The sequence below is a fragment of the Scardinius erythrophthalmus genome (genome assembly GCF_964197995.2).
Source record: "Scardinius erythrophthalmus genome assembly, chromosome: 1".
Taxonomy (NCBI): Eukaryota; Metazoa; Chordata; class Actinopteri; order Cypriniformes; family Leuciscidae; genus Scardinius; species Scardinius erythrophthalmus.
In genome coordinates, this window is record NC_138221.1 from 53,855,222 (window position 1) to 53,879,618 (window position 24,397).

Sequence of the window (24,397 nt, forward strand, 5' to 3'; positions counted from 1 at the left end):
AATGCATATTAACCATAGCTTTTATACACTTCATTTAAGAAATTTGGGGTCAGTAAGATTTTTAAAAGAAGCCTCTAATGCCAGAAATACAGTAAAACAATAATATAATACTGTAAATATTATTACAATTAACTGTTTTAATATATTGTCAAATGTAATTTATTCCTATAATGGCAAAGCTGAATTTTCAGCATCATTACTCCAGTCTTCAGTGTCACATGATCCCTCAGAAATCATTCTAAAATGATTTGATGCTCAGGAAACATTTCTGATTATTATCAGTGTTGATTTTTGTGGAAAGCACCAAACTTTTGAACGGTAGAGAATATATTTTTATTTAATGTAAATTTTAAATTACTATGAAAATCCCACATAGTCAAAAGAATCAGTTTGACCATATGCATTTATTTGATAACTTTTATGATAAAAAACCCCAAAAAAACTCAACATGTAAAACTAAGAGAATTATGAGTGACATATTATTTGTGAAATATAATATACACTCCCTCTGCCATTTTGAATGATAATAGTATGTCAAACAAACAAAAGCAATCAAAGAGAGGCACGTAATCAGAATCAATTTTATATATATATTTTTCCTTATAGTTGCAATTGATTGATACATTAATTATTTACATAATTCATTCTCATTTCGCTAACAAGGGAAAAGCATTAGTACATCACAAAGTCAAACTCACAGTTAAGGAACTGTTTCCTGTTGCAGGGCGTTCTAGAAGAGACACATAGACTTAAGAGTCAAGCAACCTAACAGTGCTGTTTTATCAACATATGATGTCCTAGACCAGAATATATTCTCTCGCACTCAAGAGAAATCAAAATGATAGCACATGCAAAAACCTCAGAACTGTACTTGGCGCAATTGAAAAAGTAAAACTTTTTTTTTTTTTTTTTGTGGTTAATCACTCAGTATAGGTCTTAAATGTAATCTGCTTTTCCATGGATGGAACGCGTTATAAATGTACATGTATACAGAAAAGTAAAGGCTGCCATTTTGGTTGCGTTTAGCATGCTGTGGGAAACTATATGCCTGCTATTTAAAGGGATGGATTTCAATAGATTCTTGCAAAATATTTCGGTGCACTCTCATGAAAACTAATCGGAGCATATAGATAGAACCATGGTGTCAAGAAATGGTTGAATATGATCCCATTCCTGTTCTCCAAATCTGTACTAGGCAGCTTCATCCCGTTGCATATGATGACACAAGTGACCACAGTATCCCCGGTAAAGAGAAGGACATTTGTAGCAGTATCGAGGGACACTTCGTGCAGAGGCTGGTGTGGAACTGCTGTGAAATTACAACAAAAAGCATGTAAAAGTATGTTTCCGTCTTGTTGAAAATTCAGGATTATTCCCAGAACAATTAAAGAACAGATGTCTCATTTGACATTCAACAGCTTCACAATTAGAGACAGACTTAAGTTCACCAAACGAAAGGCAACCTTTCCCACGAGTGCTTGGCAGGCTGCTGTTACTTTAACCAGTTCAATAGCATTTTAAGAACATTGAACATTAAAATAAAAGTTCTCTATATAATCATATGTACATTTCTTTAAAGTTGCATCCGTGTTTCTTGCTCTTAAAGTGTGGCGTTCAATTCATTATGTATCTCAATTTATGACCATACTAATATTTTTTAATGATTTCATTAGTGAAAAACAAACATTTTGATTAGACTATAAGGAAACAGTGGGGGAAAAAAAAGAAATGTGTGCATTTGCAAGTAAACTGGTTTGTTTTAAGAGTGATTTTATTATCATAATGAATTATTTGACTTCATATGACTTCTTTTTTTTCTGTTTAGCTCTACAATGGATGCAGCAAGAGACAGAGAAACATGGACTCGAAAGGTAGAGGCTGTGTTGACCTGCCGTATACATCTCTGTCACTTACAAATGTACACACGCACACATACATCTATATGCAAGGCCCTCATTCCCCCTCCTGCCCTGCCTGAACCTCTTCTCCATGAGGGGAAAAAAATAAACAGCAAAACAAAAGGCAGTCATTGGCCAGCACACAAGGAGCAAGAGCAAAAATATTAACCAATCAGAAGAAACAGAATCTCTGTTCTCCGTGAGCAGGTTCTCCAGGTTTTTTTCCGGCTCTTCTTGCATCTGTGCTCGCTTGAGGAGTCCGGAGCTGCAGGTAAAGGGAAACGATCTAACCTTTGCTCGCTTCGCATCCCTAGAGGGCACTCTAAGGCTGTGAGCTGCCCTGACTGTCCGGGTCGGTGCCGGACGAGCTGGTGTCCGAGTCAGAGTCGCCGTCGTTGTCCTCTGGCGGGCACTTTTCCCGCAATCGCCTCTGGATGACTCTGAGATGGGTCAACAGACCCTGGTAGTCAAAACGACCTCTCTTCTCCCCAAAAGGATCCTACAAGAAATACATACATTTGATGGGGAACAAAAGGGAAGGAACAAAACGTTTAGGATATTAAACTACACTCAGGTACCAACTATAAAATTGTAAAACAGCAAAAAAGGTATATATATACATATACACATATAAACATACATATATACATATATACATGTATATATATATATATATATGTATATATATATATATATATATATATATGTATATATATATATATATATATATATATGTATATATATATATATATATATATATATATATATATATATATATATATGAAGAGTTCAAATGCAAAAGCCTCTAAGTGCCATCTGAAATTTTCTTCTAGAATGATCATTTTTATCAAGCTCATATATATACATATGCATATACATACATATATATATATATATATATATATATATATATATATATATATATATATATATATATATATATATATATATATATATATATATATATATACACACACACTACACACCTTTACGATCCAAAACTTTTGAACAACATGTATTTGTGGAAACGATTACTGTTTATATATATATATATATATATATATATATATATATATATATATATATATGTGAATGTATATATAAAGAAAAATATTTATTTACACACATATATATATATATAAATAAATAAATAAAACAGCACAAAACCATAAGCACAAATCAAACAAAAGACAATACAATTTAACCACGGTCTGTACAACAGTTCCACAACATTCGTGACTACCATGACTACAAAATGCCTGAATACTGATTCATAGCAGGACAATTCACTTGAGGACAATAACAACTCTGGAAATCCCACAGAAATGGCTGCAGGCGAATGGAAGCTGCTCTCAGTGATTCAGCTAAACTCAACTTAACTAGGAGTCGTGGCAGTACGTCAGATTCTTTGTTCTTGTGGTCTTCTGTAAATGCTGACATGAATGACTTACCACAGCTAATAGGAACGTGTAATATCACAACACATGCATAAGGTATCACATAAACATTTGCATAAGGTTGCATTTCTAATGTTATGATGACAATCGAAATGACAAATCCCAAGGCGCAATGTGAAAATGTAGCAAAGCACATTTGCAAACAGTCATCACCTGCATGTTCTGCCCTTGGAGGTGCAGACGTTCTTTGCAGACCCCCTCATAGAAATCATAGTACTCCAGGAAGGACTTCTCCATCACGCTCCTAGGAACAGAAAAACGATGCGTTTAATAAATAGTTGATTGGTCGGTGTTTTAACGCCATGCAAGCTTCCTTGGCTATTTTCATGGCGACAATGAGTTTAAAAAATGTGCTTTAGATAAAAACTCTAATTCGGGATTCAGGGCTGACTACTGTCTTATTGACTAAGACTTATGTTTTTTTTTTATTGATGAGTTATATAATTTCCTAAGAAAACTTAAACCATTTAATAAATGGTACAGTACAGTACTAATAAAAAGTACAGTACAGCCTACAAGCCTTTTAAAAAGGACCATCATTATGCAAAATGGCTGAGGGATCATCACTCACCACAAGGCCTCGGGACACGGCACTTTACCCTCTAGCATATCGCACACAGCAACTCGCATGGTCTCGTGACGGATACACTCGTTGTAGTTTTTGCTGTCACCTGGGTGCCTTTCCTAGCAAACAGACGAATAAACTATAGCATTCACTGTGAACCAAATAAAACACAGCACAGGGACCTTCTAAAGCAAGAATGTGGGAGCAGTAGTACCTGCTCAAAGCCTGGCTCATTGTGGTAAGGGTTCTCTGTCATTAGGGACTGTATGGATATGAGAACAGAGGAGATGCTCTGGGCGGGACTCCACGCTGGACCAGTCCAAGTGCTGTAGAAAGAAACAGGTAGAACCTGAGTGAAAGCCCATTCATACCAAGAACGATAACTATAAAGCTAACTATATTAGCGTCTAGTCTACTAAGGGTAACAATACATTGATATGGATCGATATTGAATAAATGAAATATATATATATATACACACGTGTGTGTGTGTGTGTGTGTGTGTGTGTGTGTGTGCAAAAAAAGAATCAATACCGATATATCTGTAAGAGACACCTTTATTTTCCAACGTCTGTCTATACTCATCTGTACCATCTGCATGTGTGCCAGATCGTGATACAAAAATTCTCGATTCTTCGATTACATTTAAGTAGTCCTGTTTGCCCGTGTTTACATTCGTGCAGGTTACGTGTTTCTTCCAGCATCTCCTAGCGGCTCTGTTCACATTAAATGCTGCTCCACACAAACTCCCTCTCTGCATGTGCTGTTTATTTGGGTTTGCTTATAATGTTAATCTGGGAATGCAACATGCACCATTTCACCAGACGTGTAACTTAAATAATTTATAAACCTGCGCCAACAGAGGAGAATACATCAATATTTTTTTTAAATATGTGAATTGATGTTCATCACGATTTCAATAAAACTATGAACCCTTGCTCTGAGTTTGCATGTTTTGATGTTCTTGTTCAAGAAATTACAGTGGCTGTAGCATTTCTATCGTAAAGAAGTGGCTAAATATTAAAGATTAAGTGGACATTTTAATTAAATGTTGTTTGGCTAATATTAAACATGGGTTTGATCATGCTGTATGCGATGACACCAAAAAACACCAGGCTGTTGGTAACCTTTTCAGGCATTTTTTATATGTAATGTTGTATATATTGTTTATATTATGTATATTATGAATTTTATCAATAAAACTATATGATAACTTGCTTTTGACACTTTTTTTGAACCAATTGTTATTGCCTCATTGTTATTACACCTATGTATTTTAAGTCATTTAATGGTTATTTGTGGTTATTGCCCAAAAATGTACAATTACTCGACAAAATAATCGACCGATTACTCGATTACCCAAATAATCGTTAGCGACAACCCTAACAGCTTTATTTTTCTAAATTAATGTATTTTTCTACAAATGGAATACCTCATTTTTAATTCCTAATAAGGATTTTCACTAGAGTTTAGACATTGCACATTGTAGCACAGAAGCCTGAAAGACTTTCTAGACCAGGGTTTCTCAAACTCGGTCCTGGAGGGCCACTGTCCTGCACAGTTTAGCTCCAACCCTGATCAAACACACCTGAGCAAGCTAATCAATGTCTTCAGGATCACTAGAAACTCACAGCTAGGTGTGTTTGATCAGGGTTGGAGCTAGTGCTGCACGATTAATCGTATCGCAATCGCGATGTCAAGCCTACGCGATTATATGACGCAAAATGCTGCCATATTAAAAAGACAAATTAGCGCTGTTAACGCAACATCTGTTAATTTTTGGCATCCTTTGGCTAGTGTTACATGATCCCGCTCTTATTCATGCAAATGCTTTTAAACCATTCATGCGCGATAAGACAAAAAATAATGCGCTGTCAGTGAATGTCGTCCTGACACACACACACACACACACACGACCCACAGATAGACGCGCACCAGTATCAAGTTCTCTTTCGCGGTAGAACGAACAACACACATGTATGCCAAAATGAACGCGCTGTCAGTGAATGTACTGACTGTGACACACAGAAAGACTCGCGCTAATATCGTGCGTGCGCACAAAACAGCAGGCCAAAATACAGTTCTGTTTCGAGCTTGAACGAACAATAACACACACAATTATCCCAAAATGTCTTTTTGTCGAGTATCTTCATAACATAAGAGTAGTCTTATGATGAACTTGAAGAGTTGTGACTCGTGAGAGAATGAGGCGCGTGTGAGATCCGCGTCTCTGACAGCAGCGGCTGGTCTTAAAGGGACAGTACACAGTAGCAACTAATTATATTTGTCGCTAATGTTAATCAAAGAACAAAGGGAACAGAGAAAAACACTCACTGCTCTTGACTAAAGAACTTTTTTCTTTAGGCAGATTATCACCAATCTGTGTGTGCATTTATTTTCCTTGAGAACCAAGCAAGTTGACTCATGAAGCCATTTGTTTATTATATCGCATATCGCAATCGCAATATTGACCTCTATTATCGCAATATGACATTTTCCCCAAATCGTGCAGCCCTAGTTGGAGCTAAACTGTGCAGGACAGTGGCCCTCCAGGACCGAGTTTGAGAAACCCTGTTCTAGACTGTTGTCATGTCAAAAGTTGTTATCAGATTATTGAGCTCATGAGTGACTTGATTTCTTTCCCCATTATACAACTATTTCAAAAAACTAAAGTGTATTTTTGTTGTATATCTGCATCACTGGTTAAGAGAATCAATATCAGATCGTATCGAGACAAAACGATTTAAACTATAGCCTAGACATTGTTTTTATCAGCTGGAAAGATATTCTACTGAAACTGATTCCAATGATAACTAGCCTATATTAGCGTCCACACCACACTGCGGTCTACCACTTTAAATGCTTCAGCTCTATCAGTCGGTGGATTTTTGATTGGCTGTTAATGTGTTTATCGTTTATCAGCTGGAAAAAAATAACTCCAGTGATTCCAATGATATCGATCCTCTGTGTCATTATTGTTATAGTTATGGTGTGGACTTTCTTATTCTCAAAGAATTAAAATGATTATCAAAACTTTATAGTTATCGTCCTTGGTGTGAACAGGCCTTGGCCACTTTTACTTTCAGAGTTCAGTAAAATATCTGAGAGAATCAATCAAAAGCCTAAACAAGAAATGTCTCTTACCCGAGGATGCTCAGGCAAACTTTGCCGTTGCGGTAGAAGTTGGGGTTGAAACGAACGGTGTTGTGCCCTGTAGTGATTAGTTTGACGCGTGGAGGGTGGATGGGATAGTCAGGGGGACAGCGGAACAGGAAGAGGAAGAAGCCACCCTCATATGGTGTGTCGAAGGGGCCGGTGATGAGGGCGTGAATCTGTGGAGACAGGAGGAGGAGGAGGAGGCTTTATATGGGAGAATAACCACAGAAATTTCCATGATTCTTTTTACAGAATTAATTAATTTAGGATCATTTCTAAATTTACTATTGTTCATTGTTAAGTCATGCTTGTACATAATACTTTAACAAATGTATATAGACATTTATATTAGTACTCTACAGTTTAAAGGTTTGGGGTCTGTAAAGTTTTTTAAATGTTTTTTTAAAGATGTCTCTGTTATGCTCATAAAAGCTTAATTTATGTGATCAAAATACAGTAATATTTATAAATGTTATTACAATTTAAAACATTTTCTCTTTATTTGAATATAATTTGAACTAATTTATTCCCATGAGGTCCAAAGGTCCATTTTCCCTCACAATTATGGTGATATTTCAGCAACATCCGTTGCTGATGCTTACCTTGGTCATGTCGTGAGGATCAGGAACCACAAACATACCCGGAGGAGGTTCTTTATAGATGGACATAATGTCTCTAAATGAAATAAATATATGTTTAGAATCATTATAAACAGAGGCATCATTCACATGAAGAAATATCAGTGGCAGTGTGCGCCATTTTTGTCAAAGCTCAAGAAGGAAGCAGAAGCCACACACAGTACACACACACCCTGCCAAGAAAATCACCAGATCACTGAATGCCTGTCATACAGAGCCAAACTACACATAAACACAACTGACTCATTGTAACTGAGTGTTTCCATTTTCGTGTCCACATTTCCATTATTAGTCCGCTGGGGACGTCTGATCAAGGCCAAAGTCACTGCAATTCCCGAGAGTGGCAACACTGTTGTGCCTTATAAAAGACAGTCGCCTATGACAGGTTAATATGCAGACACAACATTTGGCTGGAAAAGGTTTGAGAATGCCAGGCTAGTAGAGATTGACTGGTCATTGGTTTGAGCAACATATAGGCTATATATGACCAATAATCAATAATTCAAAGAAGGTTCTACTGATAGGAAACACCATAAATGGGTGGATGTCTGATACCCAACTACACAATTACAGCACTGTGTATTCATCAGAAAATAATAGCCTAATGCTCACAGGTGAGTAAAGTAAGTGTATATTGTTAACATATATTACTCAACTTTTGTATGCTTAATTCTCAAGCAAGAATTGCATACCTAAGATGAAAACAAATTAGAATGAATTTAAAACAACTTTAATTGTAGTCTAATTAATATTTAATATTGAAACAAAAACAACAATTACCAGTTCAGCATTCTGACATGCTTCCTTTCACCATATGTTTGGATTAGAAAGTACATTCAACTGTTTGCACGCAGGCGAACTTTAAAAAGTTGCCTTACACTTCCCAAAACAAATACAGATCCTATAGGATAGTGCAAAATCACCTTTTTATCCGGAGAATACACTGCTGAGACGCCTTCTCGTTGTCCCAGTCGGTGCTTAACGTGGGATCCCAGGAGGTGGCGTGGATTTGGGACAGGAGGCCCGCTCCGGCCGGGACTCCTGATCCGATACCGGGCGGCAGGGATGGAGGAAGGGCCCCGGGGACCGTGGAGTTGAGCGCATGAGTCAGCAGACCGAGTCCGCTCTCCACGGCCGGACTGATGGTGTGCGGGATCCCGGGAGCGACCACGGACAGGCCGGTCTCTGCCAGAGGCGGGGGGGACGCTGATGAATGCCCCGGCACAGAATTACCCAAACTCGCGGAGAACTGCGCCCCGTGGCCCTGCGCCGTCCCCACCGAACCGTTGGCCTTCTCCTCCCCAACGCTATCCGCCATCGTCGATGAGAGCGAAGCAGCCGCGAACTGTTTGACCAGCTGTCAGATCAGTCAGTTTCTTCTGCAGTTTCTGTTTCTCCTTGCTCGGAGGCAAGTGGAGGAGGGCAGGAAGAGAGAAACGACTCCTACATATTCTCCCGTTTCCCTCTACCGAGCTCAACTATAACACCCTGTGTCAAAAGCAGCACTGATTTTAATGTATCAGTCGAATTAACTGAGCATTTAACGTTCACATTAATGAATAACTGAGTTTAAGGTCTTAAACGCACGTAAACGTAATTTCCCCTCGCTCGGCCTGGCCTGTTTATCAATGTTGTTTCATTTCTCTTCACTTCCTCCTCATTCAAGAAGGAAGCAGCGCCATCTAGCGGTGCACTCCTGGAGGAGATTCGAGCGGAATGGGAGTCGTAAGGGATTTGAACGATTCTGGGTGCATTAAAGACTCTTTTAGTGCACTATTTGGATAATAGAAATGTAAAATCATATTAAATTATATCTGGTTATAAGAAAACTCAAAATGTGTTTTAAAAGTACAGTACGCGAGTAGTAGAACTGGGAATCGGCCATTTTTGGTCGCCCTGATTCGCTAAAATGAATCATTTCAGAAGAGTCATTCGTTAGGGAATCGAACTACATTGATCACGCTGCGTGTTTTTGATTCACTAAAAAAAGTGAATAACTTTTCCTATATTAAAACCATGGATAATTTTTGTAAGGGTTATGTGTGGAGGGATGGAGTTATGGGTAGTAGGGTTAGGATGTAGTTGGACCTTCTATCTCCACACAGTTCTCCAGTGAGCAGCCTCTCAACGACTGGCCTCCCAGTTAAAACCACCTCTGCCCATGAGTAAGTGAGTCTGAAAAAGTTTAAAACAACCCAAGTGAAACTGCTTTAAGCTGTTTTTTTTTTCCAGCAGAGTTAGTGGAGCTGAGATGAGGGAAATGTGTAATTTGGGTTACGTTATACTAAGCATATACCTTCTGTGAACTTTTTAGTTCTACTTGCCTCTGTAATGCATCTTTCAAAAACATTGAAGTGTCTTTGAGCAATGGTTTCAGTCATGTATTTTTGGATCACAACTGCTATTTCATTAATCTGATAACCATTGTATTATACATGAGAATTTTGATATTAACTTGTTTTACATGAGCACACAAGAACCAGTTAGAGAGAATGTGCATACCACTTGAAAGTCCCATTTCTCCACATTGTTACACACTTGCCCATTTGTGTGCTTTGTATCTCAATATTGCATGCAATCAGTATGTTAATAGTGAGCTAGTAACTGATAGGTGCATAAATTGGAAAACTAAACTTTAAATGGGGTATATTTAAATAAATGTTAGTGCAATGCAAATCTCTACAAGGAGTCAGATTTAGATTGAGTGACTTTAAAGTCAGTCAACCCAAATCCAATATGATTTTCAAGAAACACCAGGCTAGTCTCCCTTCCCTCAGACTCTACATTCTTATAGCAGAAAAAACACAAGCAAACAGATTTCAACCATTTATTCAGATGGTCTTATGTGAAGTGAGTTCTTACATAAAACGTTCAGATAGAGAAAAACGGTACAGGGGAACATAAAAAGGGAGAGTTTCTTGTAGTTTTGTTGGAATGGCGGTGCCACGGCCTAAGCTGCATGTCAGTTCCAATCTCCAGATCAAGGGAGTCGAACGGCTTAGAAGAAAAGACATCCAAATTACATGGCGAACAGGATGAGGAATGCCACCATCAGACAGAACAGACCCATGGCCTCAGACAGAGCGAAGCCCAAAATGGCGTAGGAAAAGAGCTGCTGTTTCAGGGAGGGATTCCTGTAAATGAAGAAAACGCTATTAGGCACGAGCGACATGTATAACCAACCCATTTTAAGAGCCTAATTTCAAAGTTTGATTACCTGGCATAGCCAATAATAAGGCTGCCGAACACTGTCCCGATTCCAGCTCCGGATCCGGCCACACCCACCGTGGCAGCACCAGCACCAATGAACTTGGCCGCTGTGTCGATATCTCTGGATACAGCGCTGGTCTGGAAACCCCGGGTTAGGTTAAGGAGGGTCGCTTCGCTGACTGGCAACAGAGCCGCCTGAAAGGGAGGGCAAGACATTTAAGCATGTGCAAGAGAAACGGCAAAGTACACCAGAGCATTCACATAGAAGGCACTTTATTTTTTACCTGTTCGGTTCTTGCTTCAGGTCTGTTGAACACGACTGAAACAGGCCGGGCCAAAACCCTGGATCCTCCACGGACCTAAAGGAAGAAAGAACAAACTTTCAGAAGAACTAATTTAACATCTATATGATGCATGCTTTCTATTACCAAACCATGTTTCAAATTCAAATATTTTATGACAGTGCAAGGATCCAGTGTACATTAATTCGACCAATATTTAATTTAAATTCATCTCAAAACAATGCACAAAAAAAAAAAAATCCATAATTTTCCTCTGCTCTAGCTTGTCTTCTAATCTAGCTTTTGAATAAATCTGGCATCACAAACTATGAATATTGCTGGCTCTGTGCGAGGAATTGCTTATGGTCCTCTGTTTTAAGTCGTTTTGGGTAAAAGTGAACACTGAATTGAAACATTTAAATGCATGATTATAAACGTGGTTAGGACTAATATAATTGTAGACAATTTCCATGGAAGAGAGAGAATACAAGACTCTAAAAAGAATGGCATTAAGGTAATTTTCTGAAACAGCCAGTGGAATGTGACATTAATAGAGCTTGAATACATACCACAGCAGGTGAGGTGACAAACTTAGCACATGCGTACATGTTTGAAGCCTGTGGAGAAGAAAGATGTTAGACAGGTGAAAGAAGAGAGCACCAGTGTCATCAACATAAGATTTCATGCCATGCTGTGCATCACCTTCCTTAAAATTAAAGCATAGTGAAGCACAGTAGGCAACAAGAACCTGATGCACCAAGAGCGGTTTGTGGCATCAATACTGGAGTTAAAGATTATAACTCGCTTCAGGGTTCTCAAGTTTTATCAAAAGCTTGGAGTGAGATCACACGCGGTTAGGGGAGGAGCCCTAATGGAGCCCCGCCCCCACCTGTCCCCGCCCCCAATTTTAGCCATTGTTCATAATTAACCAGCACAAATTGAAATTAACAATTTGTAAATCTGATAAATGACAGAGCAATTCATCACATCAAATTTACTCTTTAATGTTATATTATTTCAAACTTACAAATATACAAAAAAATTACAAAAAATATAACAAATTGCTCCAAACAGTTTGGAAAAACAAATCTTTTGCATTTTGAATGCGTCTAGTCGAAATGGTATAATGATTTATTGTGTGGTGGGACATTTTGAACAAATGACAGAGTATTAAGGTGTGTTTGTGTGTGTGTGTACACGAGTACATACTCCATCTTATGAAATGTGTTTTGTGTTGCAAGTGTTTTTACACATTTTATAAAAATATTACCCAGAGCACTCTGCTTTAATACATGTAGCCTTAATGTAACTAGAAAGACTATTAATACAGTTTATACCATGGTCTGGGTGAATACTCGATTCTGATTGGCTGCAGGGTGTCCGTTAAAAAGTGATAATGGACACCTAAATAAACCGTCAGGCGTAACCAAGGAAACCAAGTTATTGTTTGTAACTTGTAACTTTAGATTTCGATTGTAAAACTAATTGAAATATAAACTTATGTTTTAAAAATGTGTTATTTGGCAAGTGACTATGGTATAAGCGGGTTAATGCCCTTCGAGGTGTCCATTGTCAGGTATAGAGAGCCTAAGTCCCGCCCCTCCGCTTCCGCTCATGGGACCTTACTTCGGAAAAAATATGTATGGAAGTCAATGGCGAGAGACAACTTATCTTTTTATTCCGTCTGATCTGTGCCCTGAATTACACATATGATGTTTGTCAATTTAAAAGATAATTATGAAAGTCAAGAAAGTCGCAGTTTGTCATAAAACAGAAGAGTAACATTTAGTTTTATGTGAAAATCGCTCAATGAACTACATCTCTCGTCTCGCACTATGTACGTCACAAGAGCCGTTGCTCGTATGTGTGCAGTCTGGTACAAAACACTCAGGCATGACGGCGTAACGTTACGATTATAAGGTAAGACTATACATAAAATGTCAGACGTTAGCTTCATTCATTGAGAGAAAAGGTATGACGTCACATGTGCGCCTTTTGGGTTTGTAGTCTCTGTAATTACGTATTTTCACAGTCTTATACCTCAACAGTTTTACATCAAACTGCGACTTTGTTGACTTTAAAATGTATCTTTTAAATTGATAAACATGTGTAATTCAGGGCAGAATTCAAACGAGATCAACATATTTGTTGTCTCGTGCCATTGACTACCATACAATATTTTTCCGAAGTAAGGTCCCATGGTGGTCGACCGGAAGGGGAGGGACTTAGGCTCTCAGCTGGTAAGTCCCGCCCCTTCCGCAAAACCCCGCTGGACCTCAAAGTTGAAAAACCGTCAATGCAAGTGAATGGGAGAAAATAATTATTTTCTGGTCCCGTTTGAATTGTGCCATGAATGTGAACATATGTTGTCTGTGAATTTTTTTATATAACTTTTCATGTAAAGAATGATACAATTTAGCGGGTAGAAGTTTGATACGGTTAGACTGTGTGTGAGAGCACTTTGTGGACTACAACTCTCGACGCGTTTGAAACGTCAACACCACTCACACACGGACACTAGCTCACGGATCCCGCTAAACATGGCTGTGTCTTTGGTGCACTTCACCGCCTTCTTTCAGGGAGAGAACAAAATCGTTGAGGTTGGCGAAAACCACGGGTAAGTCAACTTTATGGGGTGACGTCACATAGGCGACATGTAGTCTTTCTCGTTATGTCTTTTCCACAACTGCTAGCCGAAGAATCACCATATACTGTCAAACTCGTAACATGAAAAGTTATATAAAAAAATTCACAGACAACATATGTTCACATTCATGGCACAATTCAAACGGGACCAGAAAATAATTATTTTCTCCCATTCACTTGCATTGACGGTTTTTCAACTTTGAGGTCCAGCGGGGTTTTACGGAAGGGGCGGGACTTACCAGCTCTATTAATGGACTTCGGCGGAGGCAACCGTCCGACGCGGTTCACGCCTCGTCGTCGTCCATTAATACCTGATAATGGACACCTCGTCGGGCATTAACCCTTACATAATATATAATTTAAAATAAAATGAAGAAATACATCTTCATTCCTTCCCATACCCACTAACATTTTCCTTAGTTTCAGAGAACGTAAGCTAGCCAAAGTGAGCCAAAGCTTCTGGCCTGGTTGCAAAGTAGTTGAAGAGTTTTTGAGTGCATCAATAATAATGTATACTATGGGCTATATATTAAATGTTCTAGCCTAAAAATGTTAGACGAGCTTTCTTCCAACTTACCTTCTCCATCACGACGACGTATGTTCGCGCGTTGTTGTTGGTTACCTAGTAACGAACGTACGGTGGCCGAGAATGTTCCGTCAATTTCCGTGTGTTCGCGCATCTATGTTGCCTAGTAACGAACGAACGAGATACGTGCTGGCGGCAGGAAACTTCACTTTGTGTGCCTGCGCTTCGTATACAACGTTATAAAGCTTGCAGGACGACTTGGTTGACATTGCCTTTTCAGCGTGAGAAATACACGGTGTGGCGTGTGAACTGGTTAAATTGCGTGTGTCTCACGGCCAATGCGTGAGACTTGAGAACCCTGTCGCTTGCAATTGAAGGGACTTGTTTTAATTAAGCCAAGCCATCAGTGCATTTCCAACATCCCACAAACAGTTCAGAGAATGCAAATATTAAATAAGTGTTTTATAAATTATGTAGGATCCAAACTAAATGATAGATGGTCTGTAGGTATACATAAGGGACCCAGACCTGCTTTGACAAGAAAACCTCCAGCCACAGTGAATGCAAAACTTCCTCAGGCCGAGAGAGCACATACCCTTTAAGTCAGTGGTCAAACATATGGCAGCATAAAGGTCATGTTGTACTACTGTACTGAGAACAGCCAACACAAGCTTTTACCCACTCAAGACAGAGACTTGAGGGATAGAGTCAGCCATTAAATCTGAGGTTATTAGAGCCTGATAAAACGGTCAACATTGTGACAACAGCAGCAACTAAGTCCGTCAAAAAAAAAAAAAAAATCTGTACTTGGCTGAGTGGAAGTTTATGCACGCTAGCTTAATTATAAATATTCATAGTTACTTTGGTTGACTCTTTTGGCTTCACTTAATTCAGGTCACCCTTTGGACAACCTTTTGAAAAGCCTGAGCACAATGCCCATGCTACTTGCCTAAAAATACATGATCAAGTACAAAATGACTAATAATCTTATCGGGTCTAAGGTTAATTTGAGTTCTAAGCCGCCGAAAGCTCCCGCGGACGAGCTGGATAGTGAAGGTCACCAATAGCTTTGAATGGTACTTACTTGAGACATAAACGCATATAAACTGCCTTGTAACATGACAGCAGACAAACTGTAACTGAATGGCATTAAAGTATTAAAACGCTTGAAAGGCTGAGGCGCAGTGCGAGCTTTCCAGGCTGATACGGGCCCAGCGCGAGGACATTTTGCAAGTGTCACGAGCAATATGAGAATTAAACCTCCGTGCATTTAAAATGCAATAGTAAATCGTGAAGATAAGAAGCTTTAGCGTCATTTACCAGTTGCTCTTTGTGTTAAGGTCTTGAGACGTGATCGCAGACTGACTCATTCATTCATTTGAAATGACTTTGACAAGCGGCTAGCGGAGCTTTAGCAACGCGCTTCACTGAACGGCACCCGAAAGCCGCAATTATTTTAGTCGGTTCAGAAACTTCCGCAAATTTTCCTATCTTTAATAAGCGGAGTTCCCCACTAGGTGTATTTGGTTAAATGCAGAGATAACCTGACTCACCGATAAGATCCAGCACACAAGGGCCCGGGGTTACAGGGACAAGCTTGCAGCTAAAGGCAATGAGTAGTACGCCGTGAAAACTGTCACCTTGTCATTTATAAGCTTCGGAACTACGTCCTCGTTTGTGATTGGCCAGAGGGTCACGATTTCCTCCTCTGATTGGCTACGAGGCATGTCAATACATAATACATACCCGATGATGTGCGTTGGCTAGAGGGCGGCCTCTCTGTGATTGGTTTAAACGATTTAAGGAAGAACGCCGGGAAAGTCAGGAATCGCATCCCGTGACCCATGTTTCTATTGGATGCTTTGGGTGGAAATCCCGCCCTTTTAGAGTTTAGAGGACGGGGTGAACTGGAACACTGTATTAAACCAAGCGGGAAGGAAGTCGACCGGAAGTTGAAGTCGACCGGGTGCCGCCATCTTGTAGCAGAACTTCACTTGCGTTAGCAATCCCATTGACTTCCATTCATTTTGGCGTCACTTTGACAGTGAATAACTTTACATCTGAGGCGTTTGAAGACTCCATTTGTCCATTTTTTATTTCTAAAGAAACACGACAATGTATAAAATGCTCCATTACCTTGCAGCTTATGTTATGGCCCCGTAGAAGCAGTTTTTGTAAAAGTAGGCTAACGATTGCGTCATAACCACGCGACTCTCTGTCGCACACTAGAGAGATTACCGTATGGACGGGAGGAGAAGCTCGCGGGCAATCGGGGAGACGTGGAGGCAAAATGACAATATAATTAATCAGAATACTTAGCAAAAGTTTCTCCTGCTCCAAGCTCATGGACAGCTCCTAATCACACTCTCCGTCTCTGCAAGATTCGGAAGGGAATGATTCAGATTTCTCTTGGCACAGCTACTAGAAGACAGACGGGTTGCTCACGTGGTCCGTGTAACGCTTTGCTCGGTTTGAGTCTGCGCGTCAGGAAAGGAAGTGCTAAGAAATCGCTGAAAACGGGCTTCACTTGTCTCAATTGAGTTCCAATGGGGTCGCTGTGTCCATTTCTTTTACTGTCTATGTATTAAACATGTAAACATAACTCAGGGAAATGTGAGTTCTGTGGGCAGGAATTACACAGTAGAACATGCCATGATATATTGTCAGAAATAGGAAAGAGAATAAAGACATTCAGTTAGGAGAGATGAAAATACGCTTTGATTTAATAGATCTTCTACGAAAAGAGTCAACAGATAGGTGTTATAATTTATTGTTTCAATATATTAGAGAAACTAATTTAAGTGAATGGATATAGTTAAAAAAAATAAAATAAAAAAATAAATAGTAGACGTTCTGGTCCACACTCCATACCAGTTGGAGGCGGTGATGCACCAGTTCGTTGTTTGCCAACCGCCAATAAACCCTAGAAGAAGAATTGAATTCAATAGCCGTTGAATATCTCTAGAGGGCGACCTGTACTTTTCTTTCCTGAGTGAAATGTGATTAGCAGGGCAGAGCAGGGATAACTTTGCCCATTACATTAAGCAATCTGTGATTATGAATTTACCTGAAAATAGAGGCCTGAATTTGTTAGTTTTTACAACCCTTAATCACGCCTTCAAAGTTATCTGGATTGAGCAATTTCTTAAAAAACAACATCTATCTGGAATATTACCTCACTTTATCTTTTCACAGGTTGGTGGTCTTCAGTTTAGTCCAGCCATTTTAAGCCAAAATGGGGGTCAACCTTGAACAAATTGCAACAGAAGCAAACTCAACTAATTTTGTATCCTCAATATGTCCTGAGTAAGGAAAAAAAAAAGTCCCGAAGAATCCCATTAGGGGAAAGTTTTGAAAAAGACCCAAATATAGCCTATTCATTCATTCTTTTTCTTACTTGAATAGGGTAAAAATTTTAACCTTTAGATATCACCATGAAGATTACTGAGTTGATTACTTACATCAAGGCAAACAAAAAATGTATTACAAGTTTTTTTAAATTGTTTGTTAACATGGACAAACGGTGCATAATCTATGTACTGTATGTGCTAATTTGCATAAATACCATAACAGATCTAAACATTGGGTCTAGCCAGGTGAAAATGTCTTGTTGAATCTTGTTGACACATAACAGTAAAATACTTCATGTTAAGGTCTGAATGGAACCCATTTAGGCTACCCATGAGCATTAATATATGGGCAGGAAGAAGTAGGCTACTTTAGAAACCAGCCTTTATTCATTATTATTGCAGAGATTGGGTTTGGGGCTGGATCCATAGGGGACGAGTCTGAGGGAAGAACAGGAGACAAGGGTAAGGAGAATGCCGAAGACAAAAGGTAGGCAAAATAAAAAGTGAATCCCCAGAAACAGTCCCACGGACCCAGCCCCAAACCCCATCTCTGCAATAATAATAATTTATATGGATTTCGGAAGTAAATTATTATATACTTCATACATTATCTGTGCAGTGTAAATCAACAATTTTTAAAGCTTGTAAATGAATAAATTATATATTTGATGGTTCACCATAGTCAGCCCGTTTTACAATCCTTATTGCTCTCTTTTGTAATTAATATATTGAATTTATATTAGCTTTATATGTATGACCTCAGACCTCCACACAATAAGTAATGTATATGAGCGAACAATACAATAATCATTTTTCATTCAAAATATGTTTTATTCTATTTAATATTGCAATGGATTTAAACATTTTTGTTTTTACATTATTTATAGGCTTATTTATATATGTGGTTTCCAGCATAATTAATGATCTATTATAACACCCAAAAATGTATATTCATACACTCTTTCTGTTTCTATTATTTATTACTTTGCCGATTGCTAAATATTATGAACTTTGTTTTTTTTAGATATGTAAAAGTCGATTATCATTAAACCATCTTTTTAAGGACATCAATTCATCAAATCCAAATCCAAATCGTGTCATCAGCAAACAATACCATTTTTTATATTTTAGACACTTTACAAATATCATCTATATACAATACAAACAATTTGGGGCCTAACACCGAACCTTGTGGAACACCACAAGTAGGCCTAACTTTCATTAGACCGATTAATATAATTTATTTGTACAAACAAATATCACCAGTATAATTTTGGAATGGCTGTGCTGATGGTAGCCTATGTTGTGGAGTAAAATTTGGCAATGTCCTTATAAATATTTAATTTAACACACAAAAAAAATCAAAGAAATGTATTAAAACTCATTTATAAATATTACCCTTGCAATTAATATCTTCTAAACAGAATTAATTGTGATATTGATATCACATAGCCTACTTATTTTGTACATTTTGTGGTTTACATGCAAACGTGCTTATTTTTGTAGTTGTCCTCATTCAGCTTGTTTGGTCAGATTTTTGTTCCTTGTTTTTCATGCCCAGCTTTTTAACTGTGTTTTAAATAGCCTACCTTTATTTGGTTATGCCTCTTACGACATACCTTATCATAAGGAATATTATATAATTAATCTGCAACTTAGCTAAATTTAGTATTCACAAATGTAAATTTGTCAATCAAGGTAAATATTAATTATTAGTTAAGTAGATTGCTGGCTAATCTATGGTCTGTGTTTTGTTTATGTATCAGTTTCTGCACAGGACCCACATTGCCACTGGCCTAAAGGAAGCTGTTACATTCGTTCAGGTAGGAACAATGCAGATTTTTTTGTAATATTGGTACTAAATTGGGCCCCAAAACCCCTCCCCAAAAATCCAAGTTTTGAAAGAGATAACTGCTTAAAATTATGTATTTAATCTTGTGACAGCTGTAAAACATTTAAAAAAATAAAATCAACTTAATTTGCATTTAGCAATATACAGTCAAGATCCACTTAACTTAGTAAGGCTCAAATTATAAAGTACATTTTTTTTTACACGCAATTTATATTGGTAAATTCACGCCTGTTACAAGAATGTATTCTACTACAATTCACTACAGAAAGATTCAGATATAACCTGGCCATGCCCCATACTTTTGAGTCTTTCTCCATTCATGTGATGTGCAGTATTATATCTGACAGCTTCTTTTAGTGGTTGAGACTTGCATACCTTTGACTGGTGTGAACTTCACCTTTCTCTATATAACTTTCCTTTATACTCTACCTGTGCGTCTATATCATTTTAACTGCCTGTCTGAACAAGACCTTTTATGGATTATGGGCATGATAAATCAAATCGAAATCTTTCCTTCATCTTTTGGAAAGGAAAACAAAAACATATTCTCTAACATTTTTCATCTGGTCTCCGTATCTATGAATGAAACCACTGTACGAACCTCTAAAGGCTGAATTGTGAAGTCTTGGAAACATGTTTATGGTACACAATCACGTAGGCTAATTTAGAACTGATTATGATGTTGAATGAATGACAGATGAAAATGAATATGTGGTTTATTAGCCTATTTGATATCTAAATTTTTAATGCATAGATGTTCATGCATATTAAAATTTAATTTGTGCTTTACTGCTGTCATTCATTTCAGGTTTAGTTATAGCTGACAAGTTATAACGAATTTCTCTGATTTCCATTATGTGCATGTAACCGAAATAGCCTTAGATTACACTCACACAAAGTAGCCCTTGTGTCATTGATTAAACAGAAAATGAAGCAGAACACATCCCTCAAGTATATGTGTTTCACTGCACAATAATTCATCCAAAGCTTCCACAGATTTTTAGCATGCTTTGAAGACATTAGATACAGTTTGCAATTCATCAAAACTGTACAGCGTGAGATAAAACAAAGGATTCTAAAAGGATTTCCTCTGAGGATTTAAACAGAAAGCGTTATTTCATAAAAGCCTTAATTTTTATGTGCACATAGAATTTACACTGATACTCCTTTAATGTTGCATATTGGAATTTGAATATATATATATATATATACAAAGAATATTCCAGAAACAGACCCGTTCTAAGGGTTTAGCCGCTCTCTCAGCAGGAGGTATATTTGATAAGTTTTACAGATGACAGCGGGAATAAATTACAGAACTTTACAAGCTAAAGCTGGCAAGGTTTTCCACAAAGAGCCACAACTGCATGAAGCACAGGCACAGAGTTATGGGCACATTCAGAATGATATCCATAGTGATTGTAATTACACACTTTACATGTGTCAAGTGTTTATCAACAAACATATCAATACACATTTTAAAAATGAAAAAAGTCTCACTGTGAATAGGAACAGGACTGTGCTGTATACTATACTTAGCCTATAGGCTACACTTGCTAAACCAACAAAAGATTGTAGCCTACTGGTTAACTGATTGTTATATTAATAAAAAAACAAACAAACAAAAACAAAACAACTAAACAGCCCCCCAAAATAAACGTGTTCACCACTTATTTTACTGGTGGATACGTTTGACCGGTTTTTAGAGAGCAGAATAAAATACTAAAAATATTTATACAACAGTTTGTTCTGGTTCTCAAACCTGATTGGCTGAAGCTTTTTCTAGCCATGCGATAGCCTATCGCACGGAAACCGTTTCACAATTTGTATCAATTCGCTTGTTTTTGCCGGATCTATACTGACAGCATTTCTCACAGCATTTCTCTTATATAGAGTCTATTTGAAAATGTGTTTAGACTTGTTCGGAGCTCAAAGTTTTGCTGATAGAGCCTCATGGCATTTCTGTACTCGTGTGATATTGCTCATTTATACGGGCTGTTACATGCTTGATTCTGATTGGTTGACGATAGTTCTAAGGTGTGCGATTTTTTTTCCTTCAGGGAACGCACAGCTAAAGTATTTTCAAATGCCCTAAATGTATGTCAAATGCCCTTATAGCCTACTACAGCAAAATTAGCAAAACCCGCAGACATTCACCATATATAAATATATTTATTTATAACAAACCATTTCCATGTTTTTCCCAATAAGTTTTATTATCGAAAAAAGTCTCTCTCTCTCTCTCTCTCTCTCTCTCTCTCTCTCTCTCTCTCTCTCTCTCTCTCTCTCTCTCTCTCTCTCTCTCTCTCTCTCTCTCTCACACACACACACACACACACACACACCCACACACACACACACACACACACACACACACACACACACACACACACACACACACACACACACACACACACACACACACACACACACACCCGGCAAACTCAGTGGCACTAGAATCCTTGATCTGCATCAGTTCCCTACTTCTGCCAGTAAGGGGCGCCTCTGCAATACCATATGATTGCTGAGTGATGCACTTTGCTATAGACCTTATTCAGAGCAGCGCCATGACAGGTATGAAAGCGAGGCTGTGAGGGATAGACTTGCTGTGTTTCCAATGGAATCCACTGTAAAAAGCGGTATAAAGCTCCTAGATTACTTACAGTTTTCCACATCTTATATTGTCGGGAGTTTTTTGTCAACTGATATTTCTTGGAAAGATATTTCCCCAGTGTTTCATGAGCAGAACAATCCAAAAAACACATTAAATAACAGTACAGCCCATTGAAGAGATGCATGTCTGTCCCTCACAGCCTTGCTTTCATTCCCATTAAAAATCAAAGATGGCGCTGCTGTGAATAAGGTCTATAGGCTCGAAAAACTTTTACAGTTTTTTACAAACTGTAAATGTCTAGGACACATCTCTCAATACTTAGATCATCTTTTTCAGAACTCTTCACACAGTGATCACAACAGCAGTCTAAACTGTGAATCATTTATCATTGCTTTGGCACAAAATCTATTCCATTCTATTCACGACATTTTTCAATTTGAATTCTTTTCTCATAGACACAAACACCATACTTTCTACAGAAAAAATACCATATTGAAATATATTCTGAATCTAAAAAATCAAACATCATCAAAGCGATTAGATGTAACTGAACACCTACACAAGTGTTAGCCTAGTCTTTCAGTTTATCCATTCAAAAGAGGAACAATTAGGAATAGTTTTGTACTGTAGTGCAAACATTGACCATGTAACATATACTGTATACTGCAGTGAATTAAGCAGTAGAGTGTCATTCTTGTGTTGTGAAGAATTTTTTCAAAAGAAAACATTGTACAACCCTATAACTGATTTTAGTGTTTTTATGATTGACAAAGTGTGTTTGTTGGGTGACAACCTTATGGAAAATGTAGTTTATTTGAGACATGTATTAAGTGTTCTGGTAGTTTTAGTGGATGTTTTTATTAAAAACATTTTGTTACAACTTAATTGAATTGTGTTCAATCAACCTATTTAAAACTTAAGTTTACTTACTTCATGTGTGAAAACTACATTCATATTTTTTGTTGACAACTAACTACAGTGGATCTATAGTTCCCAGCATGCTTTGCAAGGGACTGCATTAGGAGGGTACATTTAGGGATTTAATTGTTAATTATTTTTTTAGTTTAGTTTTTAGTTTTTTTCCCCTCCTTGAACTGCCACCTTACCGTGGTGGAGGGGTTTGAGTACCCGAATGACCCTAGGAGCTATGTTGTCTGGGGCTATATGCCCCTGGTAGGGTCTCCCAAGGCAAACAGGTCCTAGGCGACGGGTCAGACTAAGAGCGGTTCAAAACCCCTTATGATGCCAAATAGAAAGAGGACCGTGACGTCGCCCGGTATGGCGCAGCCGGGGCCCCACCCTGGAGCCAGGCCCGGGGTTGGGGCTCGTATGCGAGCGCCTGGTGGTCGGGCCTCCCCCCATGGGGTCCGGCCGGGCTCAGCCCGAAGGAGCGACGTGGGGCCGCCCTCCCGTGGACCCACCACCTGCAGGAGGGACCGTAAGGGGCCGGTGCTAAGTGGATCGGGCGGCAGTCGAAGGCGGGGGCCTCGACAACCCGATCCCTGGACGCGGAATCTAGCTCTAGGGACATGGAATGTCACCTCTCTGGCGGGGAAGGAGCCTGAGGTTGTGCGTGAGGTTGAGAGATTCCGACTAGAGATAGTTGGGATCACCTCTACGCACGGCTTGGGCTCTGGAACCACACTCCTCAAGAGAGGATGGACTCTTCACCACTCTGGAGTTGCCCATGGTGAGAGGCGGCGGGCTGGTGTGGGTTTGCTTATAGCCCCCCAGCTCAGCCGCCATGTGTTGGAGTTCACCCCGGTGAACGAGAGGGTCGCTTCCCTGCGCCTTCGGGTCGGGGATAGGTCTCTCACTGTCGTTTGTGCTTACGGGCCGAACGGCAGTGCAGAGTACCCGGCCTTCTTGGAGTCTCTGGGAGGGGTGCTGGAAAGTGCTCCGACTGGGGACTCCATCGTTCTACTGGGGGACTTCAACGCCCACGTGGGCAGCGACAGTGACACCTGGAGGGGCGTGATTGGGAGGAACGGCCCCCCTGATCTGAACCCGAGTGGTGTTCTGTTATTGGACTTCTGTGCTAGTTACAGCTTGTCCATAACGAACACCATGTTCAAGCATAAGGGTGTCCATCAGTGCACATGGCACCAGGACACCCTAGGCCGGAGGTCGATGATCGACTTTGTAGTCGTTTCATCCGACCTCCGGCCGTATGTCTTGGACACTCGGGTGAAGAGAGGGGCGGAGCT

The 24,397-nt window shown here is 39.0% G+C and overlaps 2 protein-coding genes across 4 annotated transcripts; both read right to left on the reverse strand.

Annotated features, from left to right (window-relative positions):
• Positions 1-567: 567 nt before the first annotated feature.
• ube2z (ubiquitin-conjugating enzyme E2Z) lies at positions 568-9,380 on the reverse strand. 3 transcript variants are annotated; one of them, XM_081355393.1, is made up of 8 exons: positions 8,638-9,377; positions 7,679-7,751; positions 7,065-7,252; positions 4,135-4,246; positions 3,927-4,039; positions 3,509-3,599; positions 2,190-2,397; positions 568-1,309 (listed from the first exon to the last, which is right to left on the reverse strand). In XM_081355393.1, exons 1-7 carry the CDS (start codon positions 9,030-9,032, stop codon positions 2,221-2,223), a joined length of 1,149 nt encoding a protein of 382 aa, XP_081211519.1. In that variant the 5' UTR covers positions 9,033-9,377; the 3' UTR covers positions 568-1,309; positions 2,190-2,220. The 3 variants fall into 3 exon arrangements, 2 of the variants coding, with proteins under 2 accessions (XP_081211519.1, XP_081211518.1); XR_014029336.1 differs by having other exon boundaries at positions 913-1,309; positions 2,068-2,397; XM_081355392.1 differs by having other exon boundaries at positions 568-2,397; positions 8,638-9,380.
• A 1,147-nt stretch (positions 9,381-10,527) lies between these two features.
• Positions 10,528-16,135, reverse strand: atp5mc1 (ATP synthase membrane subunit c locus 1). Its single transcript, XM_081373758.1, has 5 exons — positions 15,931-16,135; positions 11,775-11,822; positions 11,209-11,283; positions 10,932-11,119; positions 10,528-10,848 (listed from the first exon to the last, which is right to left on the reverse strand). The coding sequence occupies exons 2-5, from the start codon at positions 11,811-11,813 to the stop codon at positions 10,734-10,736; spliced, it is 417 nt and encodes a 138-aa protein (XP_081229884.1). The 5' UTR covers positions 11,814-11,822; positions 15,931-16,135; the 3' UTR covers positions 10,528-10,733.
• Positions 16,136-24,397: the final 8,262 nt, after the last annotated feature.

What these genes read in the sequence shown, in the direction of transcription:
- ube2z (XM_081355392.1), bottom strand. Translation starts at nt 9,032, where the DNA reads ATGGCGGATAGCGTTGGGGAGGAGAAGGCCAACGGTTCGGTGGGGACG. An exon ending in TGTATTCTCCGGATAAAAAG is followed by an intron (nt 7,752 to 8,637) that starts GTGATTTTGCAC and finishes TATTTCATTTAG; the next exon opens with AGACATTATGTCCATCTATA. An exon ending in CCGTGTCCCGAGGCCTTGTG is followed by an intron (nt 3,600 to 3,926) that starts GTGAGTGATGAT and finishes TTCTGTTCCTAG; the next exon opens with GAGCGTGATGGAGAAGTCCT.
- atp5mc1 (XM_081373758.1), bottom strand. Translation starts at nt 11,813, where the DNA reads ATGTACGCATGTGCTAAGTTTGTCACCTCACCTGCTGTG. An exon ending in TTGTCACCTCACCTGCTGTG is followed by an intron (nt 11,284 to 11,774) that starts GTATGTATTCAA and finishes TTCTTCCTTTAG; the next exon opens with GTCCGTGGAGGATCCAGGGT. An exon ending in CTTATTATTGGCTATGCCAG is followed by an intron (nt 10,849 to 10,931) that starts GTAATCAAACTT and finishes CTTCATTTACAG; the next exon opens with GAATCCCTCCCTGAAACAGC.